Raw genomic sequence first — 17,144 nt, forward strand, 5'->3', positions numbered from 1 at the left:
TATGCCATGCCTGTCAAGGCTGATCACCCAGCAATGGAAATCTTTGAGAGGCACCCTTTACTTCCTAAGGAGCCTCCTACAATTCTTGGGGACATGATGACTATCAACAGTGATGAAAATTTTGCGTAAATAAGATACAGGCCCACACTCCTAGAAGACAAAGAACCATGTGAACAAAACCACATAGGTGAACCATATTGGTCCCACCATAGAAAATTCTTCAATGAGGTGGAGACATGAAGGTGGTGACATGTCTTCAGGGGAGACAGCTCAGGCTATCAGGAGGGATGGAACAAGGTGGACACATGTTCTATTTCTTTTTCTTTTTAAAAAAATTAGGTATAACTTTCACAGAGTACACAAACACCATGTACGGCATTTGATCAACATCCAGACATGTACACACCCTGCTGCCTAACGGAAGACAGAGCACACTTCTGGCATCCCTGAAGCCTTCCTCATGCTCTCATCCAGTCAATGCTCTCCTTTCCCTCTCAACAAACTCTCCTGCTCTCTCACTGTAGCTAGTTGCCTGCTCATAAACGTGCTGTGAACATTCGTCTCTCCTGCTCTCTCACTGTAGCTTGTTTCCTGCTCATAAAACTGCTGTGAAGATTCGTCTCTCCTGCTCTCTCACTGTAGCTTGTTTCCTGCTCATAAACCTGCTGTGAACATTCGTCTCTCCTGCTCTCTCACTGTAGCTAGTTGCCTGCTCATAAACCTGCTGTGAACATTCGTCTCTCCTGCTCTCTCACTGTAGCTTGTTTCCTGCTCATAAAACTGCTGTGAAGATTCGTCTCTCCTGCTCTCACTGTAGCTTGTTTCCTGCTCATAAAACTGCTGTGAAGATTCGTCTCTCCTGCTCTCTCACTGTAGCTAGTTGCCTGCTCATAAACCTGCTGTGAACATTCGTCTCTCCTGCTCTCTCACTGTAGCTAGTTGCCTGCTCATAAAACTGCTGTGAAGATTCGTCTCTCCTGCTCTCTCACTGTAGCTTGTTTCCTGCTCATAAACCTGCTGTGAACATTCGTCTCTCCTGCTCTCTCACTGTAGCTTGTTTCCTGCTCATAAACCTGGGTGAACATTCGTGCACATGCCTTTGGTGGTCATAAAGTCCTCATTTCTCTAGGGTGGAAGCTACTCAAGAGTAGAACTGCTGGATCATGGGGTAGGCATATGTTTGGCTAACTGCCTAGGAGTTTTCCAATGTGGCTGTGCTAACTTCCATTTCTACCAGCACATATGAAAGTTCCAGTTGCTCCACATCCTTACCAACACTTGGTATCATCACTCTTTTAAATTATTATTATTATTAGAGACAGGGTCTTACTCTGTCACCTGGGCTGGAATGCAGTGGTGCAATCATAGCTCACTGCAACATTGAACTCCTTGGCTCAACTGATCCTCCTGTCTCAGCTTCCTGAGTAGCGAGGACTACAGGCATGTGCCACACTTGGCTAATTTTTAAATTGTTTTGTAGAGATGGGGTCTCACTGTGTTGCCCAGGCTGATCTCAAACTGCTGAGCTCAAGCAATCTTCCTGCCACAGCCTCCCAAAGTGCCAAGATTACAGGCACGAGCCATCGCACTTGGCCAAAGTCTTTTAAGTACTCAAAATAACCAATCCTTTCTTTTATGGTTAGTGCTTTTAATGTTTTGTTTAAGGGATCTTTGCCTAACCCAAGGTCATAAACATATTGTGTTCAATTAAATCTTCCAGAAGCTTTATTGCCTTATTTTTTAGAGCCATAAGCCATCTGGAATTAATTTTCTAAAAATGGAGATATAATTCAAAAACCATAAAATTTACCTTTTGGAAGTGTACAATTCAGTGGTTTTTAAGGTCTATTCACAAGGTTGTGCAGCTGTCAGCATTATCTGGTTTCAGAACACATTATCACCCCAGAAAGAAACCCCTACCCATTAGCAGCCATTCCCATCTCCCCCTCCCTCAGCCTTTGCCAACCATTAATCCACTTTCTGTTTTACGGATTTGCCTGTTCTGGACATTTCATAGAAGCAGAATCACGCAATAGGTGGCTTTTTGTGTCTGGCTTCTTTCACTTAACATGGTTTCAAGGCTCTTCCATGTTGTAGCATGAATGGGTACTTTATTCCTTTTAATGGCTGAGTAATATTCCCTTGGATGGATAGACCACATTTTGTTTATCATCAGCTGATGGACATTTGAGTTATTTCTACTTTCTGGCTATTATAAATGCTGCTATGAATATTTGTGTAGAAGCTTTTGTATGAACACATTTTTTTTCAATTCTTTTTTTTTTTTTTTGAGACAGAGTCTCACCCTGTCACCCAGCCTGAAGGTACAGTGGCGCAATCTTGGCTCACTGCAATCTCTGCCTCCCAGGTTCAAGTGATTCTCCTGCCTCAGCTTCCCGAGTAGCTGGGGTTACAGGCACACACCACCATGTACAGCTAATTTTTGTATTTTTAGTAGAAGTGGGTTTTCACCATGTTGGCCAGGCTGGTCTCGAACTCCTGACCTCAGGTGATCTGCCTGCCTTGGCCTCCCAAAGTGCTGGGATTACAGGTGTGAACCACGCATGCTGCCTTTTTCAATTCATTTGGGTATATATCTAGGAGTATAATTGCTGGGCCCTGTGGTAACTCTATGTAAATGCCAAACTGTTTTCCAAAATGGCTGTACCATTTTGCATTACCACCAGCAATGTATGAGTGTTCTAATTTCACCAAATCCTCTTTGGAATTGATTTTTATACATGGTGTGTGGCAAAGGTCAAGATTTTTTTCCAATATGGATATCCAATTACCCAGCACTATTTACCGAGAAGACTCTCTTTGAATGATGCCACTTTGGCCATAAATCAAGTGTCTACATATGTGTGGGTCTATTCCTCAGCTCAGATCTGTTCTGTTGGCCTATTTGTCCCTGGGGCCAGTGCCACACTGCTCTAATTACAATACTGCTACAATAAGTCTTGATATCCTGAGCTTTAACTCCTCCAATTCTGTTCTAGGATTATTTTGGCTGTTGTCTTCTGTATTTTCATCTAACTTTTAAAATCAGCATATCAATTCACACACACACACACACACACCCCTGCTGGGATTCTACTGTATCTATAGATAAATTGATACAGTAACTAAGATTGAATTCTATCTATAGATTAATTTTGGAATAATTTGCCGCTTTTTAAATTGTTATTTATTTTTTATTGGGCAGCCTCCTGAGCCAGAGTAGGCTCAGAAAGACTCCATATGTATTTCTTTTTGAGTCTTTCTTATGAATGAACATGAGCTATCCTGTCATTTTAAAGGTCTTTATGGATTCTGTGTTTTAATATTGTACAGTTTTCTGTGTAGAAGACTTGTACATTTTTAATTTACTCCTAAGTATTTAATGTTTCCTGATGTTATTGTAAATGGTTTCATTTAAGCCTGGGAGCCATGGCTCATGCCTGTAATCGCAGCACTTTGGGAGGCTGAGGAGGGTGGAGTTTGCGACCAGCCTGGGAGACACAGGGAAGCAGACCCTATAGCTACCAAAAAAAAAAAAAAAAGAGCCAGGCATGGTAGTACATTCCTGTAGTCCCAGATACTTGAGAAGTTGAGGCAGGAGGATGGCTTGAGCCCAGGAGTTGAGACTGCAGTGAGCTATGATTGCGCCACTGTACTCACTCCAGCCTGGGCAATATAGCAAAAAAAAAAAGTATTTCACTCAAAAATGTTCATTTTTAAATTGTTTGCTGCTGGTATACAGAAATATATTTTAAAACACTTTCCTTATAGCCAGCAACTTTGCTAAATTTATATTCTTTTTTTTTTTTTTGAGACGGAGTCTCTATCACTCAGGCTGGAGTGCAGTGGTGCAATCTCAGCTCATTGCAACCTCCCAGGTTCAAGCAATTCTCCTGCCTCAGCCTCTCGAGTAGCTGGGATTACAGGCGCGCCACACCTTGCCCAGCTAATTTTTGTATTTTTAGTAGAGACAGGGTTTCACTGTGTTGGTCAGGCTGGTCTTTAACTCTTGACCTTGTGATCCGCCCGCCTTAGCCTCCCAAAGTGTTGGGATTAAGGGCGTAAGCCACTGCACCCGGCCTGCTAAATTTATATTCTAACAGTTTATCTGTAGATCCTTTTAGATTTATTACTCATAATCATATTTTCCATGAAAAATGACAGCTTAGTTTCCTCCTTTCTAATCTGTATATATTTTGTTTCTTTTAAAAATATTTTATTTTTTGCCTTGTCCTAGCCAGGACTTCAACAACGTGGGATAGAAATGGTGACAGCGGGCATTCTTGTCTTATCCTTAATCTCAAGGGAAAGAAAAGCTTTTGTAGGTGAACACAGCCATAAGAATAATTAATGACCCTGCAAAACAGGATGATCTGAAGATCACAAACTAGCAACAAGCATGATCAATATTGGTGTGGGTCAGTTCCACGTGCCCTTGCAATTGCTTGAGGACTCTGGGGCCCAAAGATAAATAACTCACTTTATATAGTACTCAGAGAACAAAGAGCAGAAACATGTCTCCCATCCCATTTTCAGCATAAGTATTAAAGCAAAACCTAATTTAGGATCTGGCACCCTTGTGGCAAGGCAGACACAGCTGAGGTTGGGCTAAATCTTAGCTTCCAATGCCACAGCTTTTGTTCAAGTTTGGATGGCAGCCGCTCCATGACTGGAGGCAGCGTCTGTTTCAGTCTATGAACACTGCTACTTGATTCTGATGGTTCTGCTGCCTGAGTGAACACACCTGCAGCTACATGGCTGCTTGAGTTTCAAGGCCCAGACATCAGGGCAAGTACAGGCCCAGCCAAACCTCAACTCATGTGAGAATCCTTCAGGGGCCACGTTGCCCTGTAGTTCCCACCCACACCCTCCCCACTCTGGGCCTGTCAAGATCCACACTCCCCTACTGCCCACCTGAACTGGCCTGGGGTCTGATTAAGTAAAACTCAAGTTCCAGCAGATGGTTTTCTCATCCACACCTCAAAATGGAAGTAAACATAGGATGTTGGCTGTGGGTTTGTTAAAAAAAAAAAAAAAATGGATGTAAGCACTGGATGAACTGATATTTTTCTGAAGATATTGGCTTTGGGTCTGAGCTTACTATAATTATTAAAAGACTCTTTTTTTTTTGTGGGGCAGATGGTGTTTTACTCTGTTGCCCAGGCTTCAGTGCAGCGGCATGATCATAGCTCACTTCAGCCCGGATTCAAAGAATCCTCCAACTTCAGCCTCCGGAGCAGCTGGGACTACAGGTGTGGACCATTTTTTAGCTAATGTTTTATTTTTTTGAGAGATGGGGTTGCACTATGTTGCCCAGGCTAGTGTTGAACTCCTGGCCTCTAGTGATCCTCCCATCTCAGCCTCCCGTCACTGGGATTTATTCTTTTTTTTTTTTTTTTTTTTTTTTTTGAGATGGAGTCTCTGTTGCCCAGGCTGGAGTGCAGTGGCGCGATCTGAGCTCACTGCAACCTCCACCTCCACCTGCAAGTGATTCTCCTGTCTCAGCCTCCCAAGTAGCTGGGATTACAGGTATGCACCACCACGCCTGGCTAATTGTTTTTTTTGTTTTTTTTTTGAGATGGAGTTTCGCTCTTGTTGCCCAGGCTGGAGTACAGTGGTGTGATCTCAGCTCACTGCAACCTCCACCTCCCGGGTTGAAGCAATCCTGCCTCAGCCTCCCGAGTAGCTGGGATTACAGGCGCCCACCACCACGCCCGGCTAATTTTTTGTATTATTAGTAGAGACAGGGTTCACCATGTTGGCCAGGCTGGTCTCGAACTCCTGACCTCAGATGATCCACCTGCCTCGGCCTCCCAAAGTGCTGGGATTACAGACATGAGCCACCACGCCCGGCCAGTATCCCAAGTTTTTTGTTAGTTTTTTTGTTTGTTTGCTTGTTTTTTTGAGATGGAGTCTCACTTTGTCACCCAGGCTGGAGTGCAGTGGTGTGATATCAGCTCACTGCAACCTCCGCCTCCCAGGTTCAAGCGATTCTCCTGCCTCAGCCTCCCAAGTAGCCTGCCACCGTGCCCAGCTAATTTTTGTATTTTTAGTAGAGATGGGGTTTCACCATGTTGGCCAGGCTGCTCTCAAACTCCTTACCCCAGCTGATCTGCCCGCCCAGGCCTCCCGAAGTGCTGGGGTTACAGCGTGAGCCGCTGCGCCCAGCCCAGCCACCTCTTCTTATTGGAGTGTGAGCACTAGGAGCAGGGACCTTTCCGTGGTGCTTGCTGTGTTATACCCTGCACCCAGAACTTAGTAGGCGTTCAAACAAAATTTTTAAAAATAAATGGAAGAACGAATTAAGAAACCTTCCGGGTGAGTCATTATACTGTCCCCAAACAGGGGACATCATCAATTTTATTCCTGCCAAGTAGATCTGGACTAGAAGAATATGTGCTTGATCTACAACAAAAGCTGCCAGGCAAACACCCGATACTACGTCCATCTCACCTGTTCTGCTCCCACCATGCTAATTGGCTTGCACTTGAAGAGGTGGGTGATGAATTTGGGAATGAAGGAGCTGTGGATAAAAAAGAAGTGACAAATTAGGCTTATTCTCTCTTGAGGAAAGAAATGCAAAAACTTTTTTTAAGGTTCCACATATCTCCATGAAAAAACCTTTTTTAATGAAGAATTGAAGTGGACTCCACTGTTGCCCATTATCTTATTTTTCTTCTGAGCGAAGTCCTGGTTTTGTTTAGTTACATGAGGCCCTGGCAGGCCCGGGAAAACCGGATCCCATCCTAGACTCCCAGTGAACTCTAACTATTCTCAGCTCGTCAGAGTACAGCATTCCTTTGGTGACTGTTGTTTGTCCTGAGAGGGGATATGATCGAAGCTAGCCCAATCGGACTGGATGTAAGGGCTACAGGCACCGCACCTGGCTAATTTTTAATTTTTTTGTACAGGCAGGATTTCGTTATGCTGCCCAGGCTGGGCTCAAACTCCTGGCTTCAAGCAGTCCTTCTCCCTTGGGCTCCAGAAGTGCTGGGATTACAAGTGTCAGCCACTGGGCCAGGCTTCCTTGATTCTTCATTCTCTGTCTCCAGCCTCATCCTGCTAAGCCCTGGCCTCCCCATGCTTCAATCCAACTGAGCCACTTGCAGATCCCAGGATTCTGGGGGCTATTTAATGCCTACACTGCTCCCTCACCTGGACTGCCTTTCCTAGAAGGGGCTTGTGGGTCAGTACACACGCACCTCTCAGATCCTGTTCAACGGCGTCTCTAGAAAGCCTTTCTTCTGCTGCCTTCGCCATACTCTACATGGAGTCCACAGGCCTCCACCCTCACATCTAACCTACTTCATTATGCTCATTTGCTTACGTGTCTATTTTGCTTCACCTGACTATTAAGGCAAATGAAGATGGGGGCCATGTTTATCAGGCCAAAACATTTAACTGTGGGTCTGAGACATAGGAGATGCTCAAGTGAATGCACATTGAATAAATCATAAACTTTTTTTTTTTTTTTTTGAGACAGAGTCTCGCTCTGTCGCCCAGGCTGGAGTGCAGTGGCACAATCTTGGCTCACTGCAACCTCTGCTTCCTGGGTTCAAGCAATCCTCGTGCCTCAGCCTCCTGAGTAGCTGGGATTACAGGCACGCACCACCATACCCAGCTAATTTTTGTATTTTTAGTAGAGATGGGGTTTCACCATGTTGGCCAGGCTGGTCTCGAACTCCTGGCCTCAAGTGATCCACTTGCCTCGGCCCCACAAAGCACTGGGATGACAGGCGTGAGCCACCGCGCCCAGCCACCTACCACTTTTTGAATGTCAGCTTGGTATCAGCACTTTACCAGGAAGTTAATAAGTGACTTCTCATTTTATCTTCCCAACCACTATTATGAGATTTGTCTCATTATCTCCTTGATTGAATGGAGGAGGATCAGCTCAGTGGATGAGGGAAGTTGCTTGTGGTTCAACTGCAGTTTCAACCAGGCTGTGGATTTTGATGTCTCAATAGGAAAGGCTGCTATTGCTTAAGAGAGCAAACAAGGTAAAAGGAAACATCTATGGTTTTGCAGGGGTGGGGTAGAAAGGAAGCTAAGGGAGAGGAAACTGGAGTCCGGAGATCGGATCTGGAGGTGGCTTGTGATCAGGAAGGAGAGTAAACAAGGGGCTATTTGGAAGGAATTCCTCAGTGCTGGAAACCAGAGCCAGACAAGTAACATGAAACTGAACTCATGATCAACGGCAACTGTGCACACAGCGGTTTGTAACCTAAGTTGCTTCACATTAGAACACGCTCTGGACTGGACATGGCAGCTCATGCCTATAATCCCAGCACTTTGAGAGGCCGAGGCAGGTGGACTGCTTGAGCCCAGGAGTTTGAGACCAGCCTGGGCAACATGGCAAAATCTCATCTCTACAAAAAATAGAAAAATTAGCTAGGCCGGGTGGCGAGTGCCTGTAATCCCAGCTATTCAGGAGGCTGAGGTGGGAGAATCACCTAAGCCCAGGAGATGGGGGCTGCAGTGAGCTGTGGTTGCACCACTGCACTCCAGCCTGGGTAACGGAGTGAGACCCTGTATCAAAAAAAAAAAAAAAAAACCTTTGGCTGTGCCCCTGAACTGGCTCTCTATACTAGTCTACAGGTGGCGATGGGGGGAGTATGAGGACCTGACACACGTCAAAAGACCAAGCAATGTGCTGGGTAACTGCCAAGGGCTTCTCTGGGCCATCAGGGCGGTGGTGGCTGCTGCCCTTGGCCAGGGAAGGGTCTCCTCACAAGCCCACCTCTGTTAAGCGGGATTTTAGCAGGATGAGAAGGCACCATGGATGAAAACAGAAAACCACTTCCTAGATCCCAGGCTGAACGATTCCAGATGTGAGGATGGGCATCCAATTCCCAGTGCACTCAACCTGAGCTTAGCAATGAAACTCAAGGGCTCTGAGAGAATGTGAGGCTGGTGCTGGGAGACGCTGGGACTGGCTAAGTCATCCGACTCCTCCTTCACTTTAACATAAGCTCAATCATATGACTGAGCTGGGAGACGCTGGGACTGGCTAAGTCATCCGACTCCTCCTTCACTTTAACATAAGCTCAATCATATGACGGAGCTGGGAGACACTGGGACTGGCTAAGTCAATGGACTCCTCCTTCACTTTAACGTAAGGTCAATCATATGACTGAGCTGGGAGATGCTGGGACTGGCTAAGTCAACGGACTTCTCCTTCACTTTAACGTAAGCTCAGTCAGACCCCGGAGCAGCCACCCTGGAGATTTTGAGTCACAGTAAATTTTTACAGAGATGCTGCTTCTACCAGCAGTTACGGAGAGTGTCACAATGTGATTTATCAGCAACGCTTCTAACACACTAATGAGTACCCAGGGAGTGAGGGAATTTTACCTCCTGGTCCATCTGTCATCTGCAACCATTAATGCCTCCCTGGAGAGTTCACTCTATCCTTCCTTGACAAACTAGAAAGTAAAGCTGACACCACAAGCCACTCCATAATTGTTAGTCCTGAGGGGTTCATTTGTGAGGTACAGGGAAACTGGGAGAGATTGGGGGAAGACAGAAACTTGGAGTCCTGAATCACCAGCTGGGGCCTGGATGGGAACAACCCAAATACAGTAGCTTGGCCTGGGCTGACCCTCCTGAAGCCCTTCCCTGAGAAGTCTGCCAAAATGCTTGCTTGATAACTGGTCAGAGGAGACACTGACCCTCAACACCACCTGGTATCACGGGAAATGGTGCTAAGCCAGATGGTGATTGGCAAAGAACTAAACTATTTCCTCACTTCAAAACTCAGGGCAGAAATGGCCACACACGAGGACACAGTAGGAAGACACACGGCTCAGGGTGCACTCACCTGCCTTGGCCAGGGAGCTCCCTGACTTGTGCATCCCAATTTCTAGTGCCTTCCTCGGACCAAGAGTGTGTCCAAGTATGAATAGATAAATTCTAGCAGCCATGGTAAAAAATACCAGGGGGAGGGAGGACAAGAAGGCTCAAAAGAAACAGAACTGATGGCTCCTACCCTTAAGAGGCATTTATAAGTCAGTCAGAGAAACAAAATGCGTATAGGGAATCCTTGAAAAAGAATTTTAATTATCCAATCCTGGGCAAGGGGAGCTTATGCCTGCATAGTTCAAAACAACAGTAGGCCCCATTCATTTTTGTTTGCCTTCACATGGCTGGCAATTGTACTGCTGTTACCGTTGCCTGTGACTTTAAGTAGCAGATTTAGTTTTATTATTATGCTTCTTTTGCATACAAATTAAAATCAGTACTGCAGGCACCAGAACGAACCCCAGCTGGATGGTGGGGACACTCAGTTGTGAGGATGCTGGTGGGAAGTATGGTATTAAAATCAGTACTGCAGGCACCAGAACGAACCCCAGCTGGATGGTGGGGACACTCCAATTGTGAGGATGCTGGTGGGAAGTATGGTTTTAAAATCAGTACTGCAGGCACCAGAACGAACCCCAGCTGGATGGTGGGGACACTCCAATTGTGAGGATGCTGGTGGGAAGTATGGTTTTAAAATCAGTACTGCAGGCACCAGAACGAACCCCAGCTGGATGGTGGGGACACTCCAATTGTGAGGATGCTGGTGGGAAGTATGGTTTTAAAATCAGTACTGCAGGCACCAGAACGAACCCCAGCTGGATGGTGGGGACACTCCAATTGTGAGGATGCTGGTGGGAAATACAGTATTAAAATTAGTACTGCAAGCACCAGAACGAACCCCAGCTGGATGGTGGGGACACTCAATTGTGAGGATGCTGGTGGGAAGTATGGTATTAAAATCAGTACTGCAGGCACCAGAACGAACCCCAGCTAGATGGTGGGGACACTCAGTTGTGAGGATGCTCGTGGGAAGTATGGTATAAAAACAGTTGAGTATGACACTGAAATGGCGGCCACATGTCACTGTACATTTGTCCAAACTGAGGGAATGTCCAGCACGACGTCACAGAGTCCAGGTGATAATGACGTGTTGATGCAGGTTCATCCACTGTAACGAACATGCCACTTTGTGTGTGGGGGGGTGTCGGTAATGGGAAGACTGTGCATGCGCGGGGGTCAGGTACACGGGAAATCTCTGTACTTTCTGCTCAATTTGGCTGTGAACCTAAAACTGTTCTAAAACATAAAGTCTATTAAAAAAAAAAAAAAAAAGAACCCAGAGATAAGAATGTCCCAGGACTTACTTTGCAAATTTAATGCAGAACTGAGTGAAGTACTTGCGTGTGGAAGCCAGGTTGTCACGGATGATGGGGACGTTCTGCTTGATGTGCAGAATGACAGAGGTGACGTAGGGGCTCTGGTCACCAACGTGCTCCACGTTCTGCCACTGCATCTGAAATGGAGAAAGGATGAGGCGTTGAATCCCTTGCAGGAGAACGGTGTCGCCTGTTACTGGGGAAGGGAGGGGCTGGAGTGGAAATCAGGTCACAGCTTTGGTATCACAGGAATCAGGCCCTTTTGTCCTGGGGAGTTTCTTATTCGTTCTGTAGGGACTGATACTCAGGACAATTACGAGTGTGCCCAGTGGACCTGACAGTGAGGTGTGACCCAGGCCCTTTCCTTTTCCTGCCTTGTCCCCGATCTGCCTGAAACAGCCTTCCCTTCTCAGCTAAGCTCCCCAGTCGTAAAGGATCCTGTTCTCCTGCCGAGTGCCCCACAGCAGGGGACTGCAGCAGAACGGGGAGGGACGCCGACTCCCAAGCTGACCGGCAGCCTGGGAGATGAGAGAGGTGGCTGGGCTAAGTGACGTGAAACCTGGAGGGGAATTCACAGACACCTTTCTCTCCAGTCAACTGGGAGGAGTTTGGGATTCTTTAACACAGAAAACTAGAAATGATATGACACGTGGGGATGTTGCTTCAAAATAATATGAAGTTACTGGGAAGAGGTGCAGATGAAATAAGATCGTGAAGCTGAGTGACAGGTACATAGAGGCTGACCACACTGTTTCCTCTACTTTTGAATATATTCAAAAATTTCCATAATAAAACACTTGAAGAGGTATGTGTGTAGAATCTTACACTCCTAAAACCTTTGGGATTATGTCAGGATTTCAATAAGGGGAAGGGAAAGAGAATCTCTGGCAAACACTAGGGTGGACCAGAGGGTAAGATGGAGACGTAGGGAACAGGCCAGGAGCCAGGCGCAGGGGAGAGAACATTGCTGAGAGCATGGAGGTGGTCCCTGAACAGGCTGTGAACAAAAGTGCCAGACCTGCTTCAACCTGAGCCCTAACGACAGGATCTGGAAGACACCGACGGCAAACTGGCGGGATTCTTGGACTACGTGGCACTTGGCAACACTGAGTCCTGGGAACAGAAGGAGGCAATGCTGCAGTGTGCCATCCCTCAAGGGTGCATGCAGGAGATGGTTGCAGTACCAGCTCCTAGCCTGCCCCGGGCTGGCAGGGAAGGGCACTCTAATCCCGAAGAGTGGGAATGGTCTGGAGGGTTCTGCTGAGTCAGCCTCTCACAGTGGAGCTGGATGGTCTGTTAAAGAGATCCTAAGCCAAACACAAACCATATAATATGTTCATAGAAGGAGGTCAGTAGTTCTGAGGCCCTGATGTCTCCGGCAAGAAAACACTATTTTTATAGAGCTCTTGGGGAAAGGAAAAAATCAATACTGAGAGAGCTTGTTTAAAAGAATCACATCGTACGTGGATGATTCCCCAGCTGTGGGAAGCTCAAATGACTCCTAATGTTTTTTCAAATCAGCGGATATTTGTATTCTAAAAGCTTTAGGGATGTGTACACACAGAACCACAGAAAAGCAGGAAGGGACCTCCATCTTCATTTCACAGATAAGAAAACGAAGGCCCAGAGACATGAAGAGTCTTATGCAAGGTTTCATAACCAGGCTCCACACAGGAAAAAGAACTCTAATTTATTACCGGGAAAAAACAGAAACAAACAATGAAGAAACAGTAGAAAGGTCTAATATGAACTGACTTAACATTCTAATGCTTTGGTTATGTGAAATGTTTTTCCTCATTATCTTTCATCTTACGCAAGAGGCTTCTTTTTCCATTTGATTTTGAAGATTTGACCCATCCAAACAATGAGCATCCTGGGTGATTTTAAATGAGCTCATAGGGTAAGGCCAAAATTGACAGGTGCTGTCAGCATTTCCTGGGCTCTGCAGCAGGACTTGGAGTAGAATGTTCCGGGTAGACATAGCGAACTGGGAGGGCTTGATGCCCCCAAAGCCAATCGTGTCCATAGCAATGACTATTACTTTCCAAGCTGGCAGCTTTGTATATTTCAAAATCTCAAAACAGTTGATCAACAATGATCTAAACACGACAGCCCTCCATGAAAGGAGGTGGCGACGTGCTCTGTCACCAGTTACAAAGCAGCTCTGAAGCAAGACCAAGCAGGGGCCCAGGATTTCTTCAACTTCCCGCTGGTTATTCCGCATGCTCGTCACCGAACTCCTCTTGATGATCACTGGCCAAGTCAGTATGTGCCCACGTTTGGAATATGTGTGAAAAGAGCTGATTTGCTTTAATACTCCCGTCAGTCACGACTCCATCAGTCAAGTTAAAAGAAGTATTAGCAAAGGCCAAGTGGATTCATGATTTTAAACTTAAGTCAGCTTAGTGAACTAAGAAAGTGATTTAAAGTACTAGAAAACAATAAAAGGTGACCTTGCCTTTAGTATTTTTTTAAAATGTGGCACATGCCTATAGTCTCAGCTACCGGGGAGGCTGAGGCAGAAGGGTCACTGGAGCCCAGAAGGTTGGGGCTGCAGGGAGCTGTGACTGTACCACTGCACTCCAGCCTCAGATGGCTGATGCTTGCCATCATCCACCATGGGTGACTGAAGGTTGGGGTCACAACCTGAACTGCCCAGGATAGCTACATTAAGACTGAACTTCGCAGGTCCCTTTGCATGGCCCTAAACATACGTCATCTCATTTACTATTCATACATGGTCTCACTTAGTTCTCACAACAACCTTGTAGATGAGGAAATTCAAAAAGCTCAAAGAGATTTGGTATCGTGCACAAAATTTCACAGCTGGGACAACCAGGTCTATCTAAAGCCCAAACCAGGTCTATCTAAAGCCCAACCCGGTCAATCTAAAGCCCAAACCAGGTCTATCTAAAGCCCAACCAGGTCTATCTAAAGCCCAAACCCCACAACAAGGTGCTTGCTAGACAACTTCCCCCCAGACCCGCCCCCGCCACCCCACCCAAAAAAAGAATAAAAGCATTTAACTAGGCCTTCGTTAAAGGTAAGGCCTGTTTCTCAAGGAGACGCTAACGAAACATAGTGATCAAGCAAACGACTCTTTATTTTTCATTTTTTTTGAGACAGAGTCTCTGCTGCCCAGGCTGGAGTGCAGTGGTACAATCATAGTTCACTGCAGCCTTGACTTCCTGGGCTCCAGCGATCCTCCCAGCTCTGCCTCCCAAGTAGCTGGGACCACAGGTGTACACTACCATGCTCAGCTAATTAAAAAAATTTTTTTTTCTTTTTTACTTTTTGTAGAGACAGGGGTGTCACCGTGTTGCCCAGACTGGTCTTGAATTCCTGGGTTCAAGCAATCCTCCTGCCTCAGCCTCCCAAAGTGCTGGGATTACAGGTGTGAGCTACCGCACCCTGCCAAAGAACTCTTTCAAAAAAGGAAACAAACAGTACCTTGCACTGGAAGAACAAACATCATGAAAAGCCATCAGTAGAAATGAGACCTCAACTTTTCCAGGTAAACTTTTCATTTGACATTTAGAAGTTACCCCTCTACACTTAAAATTGTTTCTTGTTGTGCTTTTTGTTTTGGGGGCTTGGGTAGAGTTGAATACAGATGGCGTTCAACTGGTACTATCTAAACAAGACACAGTTTGAAGACAGTAAAAATGATGAGTGCCTCCGGGACCTAGTCTAACCACCACAAGAAGAGACTGCGGGGCCCAGAGTGTCCCCAGAGCCCGGCTTCCGCTGCCTGGGCAGGAAGTATGTGCTCTGACTAACACTCCATAGTGGCGCTGGGGGGCCAGCACTCTTTCTAGAGAGAGTCTACTGTAGCAGGAACTTTGATCAGAGAACAGTGCTCCACAACTAGCTTTAGTGGATCTTGTTTTTTCCTATTGCTATAGGAAGCTTGGAAAGAGGTTTCCTGAAAATCTGAATACTTAAATTCCTACTTCTTCACTGCATTAGACAGACACAGAGCATAGACTCAGACAGTTGGGCTCTGGGAACATTTCAGGCAACTGAAGTCTCATAACTGAGGCTGCCGGGGTGTTGGCCTCAAGCAGTAGACTTTACTCAGGCACACACGTATACGCTTACTCTCACTCTGATGCCTGGTGGGGCTCCTTTCACTCCCGCAGCATCTGCTATATTTATAGGTACCTTCGGCAAGTGCAGCAGGGCACCGAGCATCAGGTGGGGACCAAAGAGATGAAGGAACATTTATCAAGTGCCTGCCACGCACTGAAGGAATGTTTACCAAGCCCCTACCATGCACCAGGGGCTGAAGGAACGTTTATCAAGCACCTACCATGCACTGAAGGAACGTTTATCAAGCACCTACCATGCACCAGGGGCTGAAGAAACCTTTATCAAGCACCTACCACACACCGGGCGCTGAAGGAACGTTTATCAAGCACCTACTATGCACTGAAGGAACGTTTATCAAGCACCTACTACCCACTGAAGGAACGTTTATCAAGCACCTACCATGCACCAGGGGCTGAAGGAATGTTTATCAAGCACCTACCACACACCGAGGGCTGAAGGAACCTTTATCAAGCACCTACTACACACCGAAGGAACGTTTATCAAGCACCTACTATGCACTGAAGGAACGTTTATCAAGCACCTACCACACACCAGGGGCTGAAGGAACGTTTATCAAGCACCTACTACGCACTGAAGGAACGTTTATCAAGCACCTACCACACACTAAAGGAACGTTTATCAAGCACCTACCACGCACCGGGCGCTGAAGGAACATTTATCAAGCACCTACTACGCACTGAAGGAACGTTTATCAAGCACCTACCACACACTAAAGGAACGTTTATCAAGCACCTACCACGCACCGGGCGCTGAAGGAACGTTTATCAAGCACCTACTACGCACTGAAGGAACGTTTATCAAGCACCTACCACACACCAGGTGCTGAAGGAACCTTTATCAAGCACCTACCACATACTGGGAGCTGAAGGAATGTTTATCGAGCACCTACCATGCACCAGGCGCTGTGCCTGACATTTTCACATGAACTTGCTGCCTAATGAATGAATGATGTAGTGAAAGAGGTATTATTACTCCTCTTTGTGAGTAATAATAAATGAGGATGAGACAGGCTTGAGGACAGCGAGTGACCTGCCTAAGGAAGCATAACTGCTAAGTTAGCAGGAAAGGTCATTAAGATGGTACTTAAGATGCTGAAATTGAGTCAGCCAGTCTGAGTTCTGACACTGTGCAACCTTCTAAAGGGGTGACCTGAACAAGTCATCTAATTTCTCTGAGCCTCAGTATTCTCATCTATAAAATTGGGATGATGGTAACATCTATAATCTATTATTGAAAGATAATGCATGGAATGCTCTTAACACAGCGTCTCACAGCACGTATAAATTCCACAGTAAATTTTAGCTAGTTATAATTTTAAGAATACTTGCACTATCACTAAAAATCACTAAATTTAGATAACTGATAATTATCAATTAATTTAGAAATGTATCAATTAATTGAAATTATGGTGATTTAAGTTTTATTCTTTTTTTCAAAATAATCTGACTGGGCGCAAGGGCAACATGCCTGTAATCCCAGCAATTTGGGAGGCCAAGGCGGGTGGATCACTTGAGGCCAGGAATTCGAGACCAGCCTGGCCAACACTGTGAAACCCTGTCTCTACCAAAAATACAAAATTAGCCGGGTGTGGTGGCGGGCACCTGTAATCCCAGCTACTTGGGAGGCTGAGGCAGGAGAATCACTTGAACCTGGGAGGCAGAGGTTGCCATGAGCACAAATCACGCCACTGCACTCCAGCCTGCGGGACAGAGTGAGACTCTGTCAAAAAAAAAAAAAAAAAAAAAAAATCTGCATTTTTCTAAAATGGAAGTGATTTAGTTTTGTCATAATGGGAAAAATCTTTTTTATGAAAAAGAAAGCTGTGTCTTGATTCTAGGTAGAACTTACTTGACG

The 17,144-nt window shown here is 45.9% G+C and overlaps 1 protein-coding gene across 4 annotated transcripts in view; it reads right to left on the reverse strand.

Moving 5' to 3' along the window:
• Positions 1–17,144, reverse strand: part of VPS53 (VPS53 subunit of GARP complex) — a 182,179-nt gene that overhangs the window by 12,117 nt on the left and 152,918 nt on the right. For 3 of the 4 annotated variants that reach the window (XM_063655698.1, XM_063655697.1, XM_063655699.1), the window contains 2 exons: positions 11,166–11,314; positions 6,454–6,523 (listed from right to left, as the gene is read on the reverse strand). In XM_063655698.1, the coding sequence (XP_063511768.1) occupies positions 6,454–6,523; positions 11,166–11,314 (219 nt within the window). Of the gene's footprint in view, positions 1–5,565; positions 6,524–11,165; positions 11,315–17,144 lie in introns of those variants that run through there. The other variant, XM_063655700.1, reaches the window with a different exon arrangement.

Source organism: Pongo pygmaeus, chromosome 19, assembly GCF_028885625.2.
Source record: "Pongo pygmaeus isolate AG05252 chromosome 19, NHGRI_mPonPyg2-v2.0_pri, whole genome shotgun sequence".
Classification (NCBI taxonomy): Eukaryota; Metazoa; Chordata; class Mammalia; order Primates; family Hominidae; genus Pongo; species Pongo pygmaeus.